Source organism: Phaethon lepturus, unplaced genomic scaffold (assembly GCF_000687285.1).
Source record: "Phaethon lepturus isolate BGI_N335 unplaced genomic scaffold, ASM68728v1 scaffold34273, whole genome shotgun sequence".
NCBI classification, from domain to species: domain Eukaryota; kingdom Metazoa; phylum Chordata; class Aves; order Phaethontiformes; family Phaethontidae; genus Phaethon; species Phaethon lepturus.
Genome location: NW_010527554.1, coordinates 4090 through 7619, shown reverse-complemented (window position 1 = coordinate 7619; position 3530 = coordinate 4090). Strand labels below are relative to the sequence as shown.

Below are 3530 nucleotides of genomic sequence, written 5' to 3'. Positions count from 1 at the left end.
TCGAGGGATGCGAAGCCAGGGAGTGCCCCACTGTGGGGTGTCCGCCCCTCTCTGGCTCCCCAAATCTCCCGCAGCATCTTTCCCAGAGCTGTTGGAAGGTGGTTTCTGGGGGTGATCCTTGTCCCACAGCCCCTCTTACCCTGGGGTGGCCACGATCCGTGGCCCTGGGCTGGGAGGGGGTCCTAGCTGGGACCCACTGGGGCACAGGGGTCCCAGCAGCACCCCCCCCCAAGCTCCCCACCCCATGGCACCCGGGTGTCCCACGGGGGCGTGTAGCACCTTACCATAACCCCCGGGGAGGTGGGAGTTCAGATCCAGCCTCTTCCTACCCCCCGGCTCGGGGTTGTCTGAGCGATTTCTGGCAGAGCTGGGAGCGGGGTGCCCACAGCCTGCCAGCCCCACGCCACAGCCACGGCGAGCTTTCGTGGCCACCGATCTTAAGGAAGATTTGTGGCAACGCTGTACTTAGTTTGCTGGCGCGCGGTGGCTCCGCGCGAGCAACCAGATGACTCAGATCAGAAGGCTTCAGCTCTCCCATAGTCAAGCGCTCTGGAAAAGACTTTGCAGCATAAAAGACAGGTCCTGTAGCAAAGAGAGCACGTTTTCTACCCCAGGCACATAGAGAAAATGCCATGGGACCTGTTCCTTTCATTCCTGGCTAGCAAAAAAAGAGCTTTTAAGTGCCAGCAGTTTCCTCAAGTGCGGAAAACGAGGCCGCTCCGGATCAGAAGTTAAAGCCAGCGTTCCTGCTCGCAATAGCTACAAAGAGCATCTCAGACTAGAGGTGCTCCATGGACCTTCCCTCCTTCATAATGCCTCTTTGGTTTATTACTAAGGTTTCTGGATGCCGGCAGAGATGAAGGCTGCAATGTCGCTGGTGGGAAGCCAAGGCGTTGTCTCTGCCACCGAGGTCCTCCTGGCGGCTGCCGTCTTCTGCCTGGTCCCCCTGCTCATCCAGTCCCTGCGGCAGCACGTGCCCCAGGGGCTGAAGAGCCCCCCGGGACCCAGAGGCTACCCCGTCCTCGGCAACGTGCTGGAGCTGAGGAAGGACACGCACCAAAGCGCCCCCCGGGACCCAGAGGCTACCCCGTCCTCGGCAACGTGCTGGAGCTGAGGAAGGACACGCACCTGGCCCTGACCAGGCTGAGCCAGAAGTATGGGGACGTGATGGAGGTCAGGATTGGCACCCGGCCCGTGCTGGTGCTGAGCGGGCTGGAGACCATCAGGCAAGCACTGGTGAAGCAAGGAGAAGACTTCATGGGACGTCCTGACCTCCACAGCTTCCAATACATTTCGAATGGCCAGAGCCTGGCCTTCAGCCCCGACTCAGGGGAGGTGTGGAAAGCCCGCAGAAGGCTGGCCCGGAACGCCCTGAAGACCTTCTCCGTTGCCCCCAGCCCCACCTCCTCTTCCACCTGCCTCCTGGAGGAGCACGTCTCCAAGGAGGCTGACTACCTGGTCGCCAAGTTCCTGCAGCTGATGGAGGAGGAGAAGAGCTTTGACCTTAACCGCTACCTGGTGGTCTCTGTGGCCAACGTCATCTGCGCCATCTGCTTTGGCAAGCGTTACGACCACAACGACCAAGAGCTGCTCAGCTTGGTGAACCTCAACAATGAATTTGGGGATGTGGCTGCTTCTGGCAACCCCGCTGACTTCATCCCCGTGCTCCAGTACCTTCCCAGCCGCACCATGCAGCTCTTCAAGGACATCAACAGGCGTTTCAGCTTCTTTGTGCAAAAAATTGTCCAGGAGCATTACACCAGCTTTGATAAGGTAAGAGCTTGGATGTTCTAGGATGTGGGTGGAGATGCCTACAGCTGTCAGAGATGCTGCCTGCCTGGCAATGGGGGGAAGAGGATACTCCCTTGTGCTCCCCACCTCTGCCCAGGAAAGCTCTCCAAGCTGCAGGAGCAGGCACTGGCTGGGGGAGGAGATGCTTCCCCAGCCCTGGTTGTCCATGATGTCCCTGACCCACCAACCCTTCCCCAGGAGCACATCCGGGACATCACGGACTCGCTGATTGAGCACTGCCAGGAGAAAAGTGTAGGAGAGGATGCCCGCATCCCACTCTCCAATGAGAAGATCATCAACATCGTCAACGACCTCTTTGGGGCGGGTGAGAACATCTCTGAGGGTAAAGCCTTCCTGCTGGGAGGCTGGGTGGGGGTGCTGGAGCCACCGGGGTGAGACCCTGGCCACGCTCAGGGTGTTTGGGACTGCTTCTGGGCTCAGCTGGTGGGGGAACCGCTCCAAGGCAAGCATCTGGACGGGGGGGATCTGTAAATACTCGGTCGCCTGTCCTCTTGGTAACCAAACGCCTTTTTTGCGTCCATCCAGGCTTCGACACTGTGGCAACTGCCTTATCCTGGAGCCTCATGTATGTCGCCTTGTACCCTGACATCCAGAAGAAGATCCAGGAAGAACTAGGTGAGTCCATGAGCCCGCTGCCTCCGGGGCCAAAACCTCTCTGGTGAGGGCTGACCCCAACTCGCTCCCGTCTCAACTTCCTGCAGACCGGACCATCGACCATCGGCCGGGAGAGGCGACCGAGGCTGTCGGACCGGGGCACGCTGCCCTACACAGAAGCCTTTATCCTGGAGATGTTCAGGCACTCATCCTTCCTGCCCTTCACCATCCCGCACAGGTACGGGCTGGAGCGGCTGGCATGTTATTTGGGTTTGGGTTTGTTTTTTTTTTTGGAGTGGTTTTCTGGGAGGTGCCGTTTAGGCAGATAATTGCCTGGGAATCGATCCCTGCTATGGGGAAATATTCCGGTGACTATTTTCAAACCTGAATTGCTCGTGTTAAAGCTGCCCGTGGCTTTCACGCTCGCCCATAGCGTAGCTGCCACGTCGCACCGGTGCTGTGGCTGCATCCGCCCCCTCGCCCTCGGGGCCGGCAGCTGCCCGGCTTGCTGCCCTCCTAGGGTTGAATCCTTTGCTTTGAGGGTAGTTTTACTCCAAAGCCTTTGCTAGTCAAGGGATGGTGAACACCCTTGGGTTTAGATTTTCCTCTGCCTTGGGAGAAACCACATCCCGACTCATCCATCTTCCTGAACCCGGAATCTTTCTGCTCGAGCAAAAGTGCTAGCCGAGATGATTTAGTCTCCCAAATATCAATTGAGGTATTTCCTAGCCAGTCCAAAGAGTACAAACAGGGCACTGAAACTGAAACACCCTTAAGACTTGCCAAGCTTTGTTTTGCTGCCAAGCTGGGGGTCTCCTCTTAACTTTTCTCCTCCGCCCGTATTTCTTACAGTACGACAAAAGCGACGGCGTTGAACGGCTATTACATCCCCAAGAATACCTGCGTGTTTGTCAACCAGTGGCAAGTGAATCACGATGAGTGAGTATACCGAATTCCCCGTGCTCATCCAGGCTGCGACGGGTTTGCTTGGCGTTAAGATCACTCTGATCCTTTAAAGCAACATGCCGAAAGCCAAATGGGCCGTGAAGGCAGGAAAAGGCGGACGAGACCGAAAATCCTGTGGGTTTGATGCCGAGCCCAGCCTCGGGTCTCTTGGGCATGGA

The 3530-nt window shown here is 57.6% G+C and overlaps 1 protein-coding gene across 1 annotated transcript in view; it reads left to right on the top strand.

Moving 5' to 3' along the window:
* The first annotated feature begins 844 nt into the window (after nucleotides 1-844).
* The window catches only part of LOC104617968 (cytochrome P450 1A4-like), a 3991-nt gene continuing 1305 nt past the window's right edge, over nucleotides 845-3530 (top strand). Inside the window, exons 1-6 of the mRNA XM_010283425.1 lie at nucleotides 845-1010; nucleotides 1082-1773; nucleotides 1990-2116; nucleotides 2338-2431; nucleotides 2525-2644; nucleotides 3259-3345. Coding sequence (XP_010281727.1) covers nucleotides 845-1010; nucleotides 1082-1773; nucleotides 1990-2116; nucleotides 2338-2431; nucleotides 2525-2644; nucleotides 3259-3345 — 1286 coding nt within the window. The remainder of the gene's footprint in view (nucleotides 1011-1081; nucleotides 1774-1989; nucleotides 2117-2337; nucleotides 2432-2524; nucleotides 2645-3258; nucleotides 3346-3530) is intronic.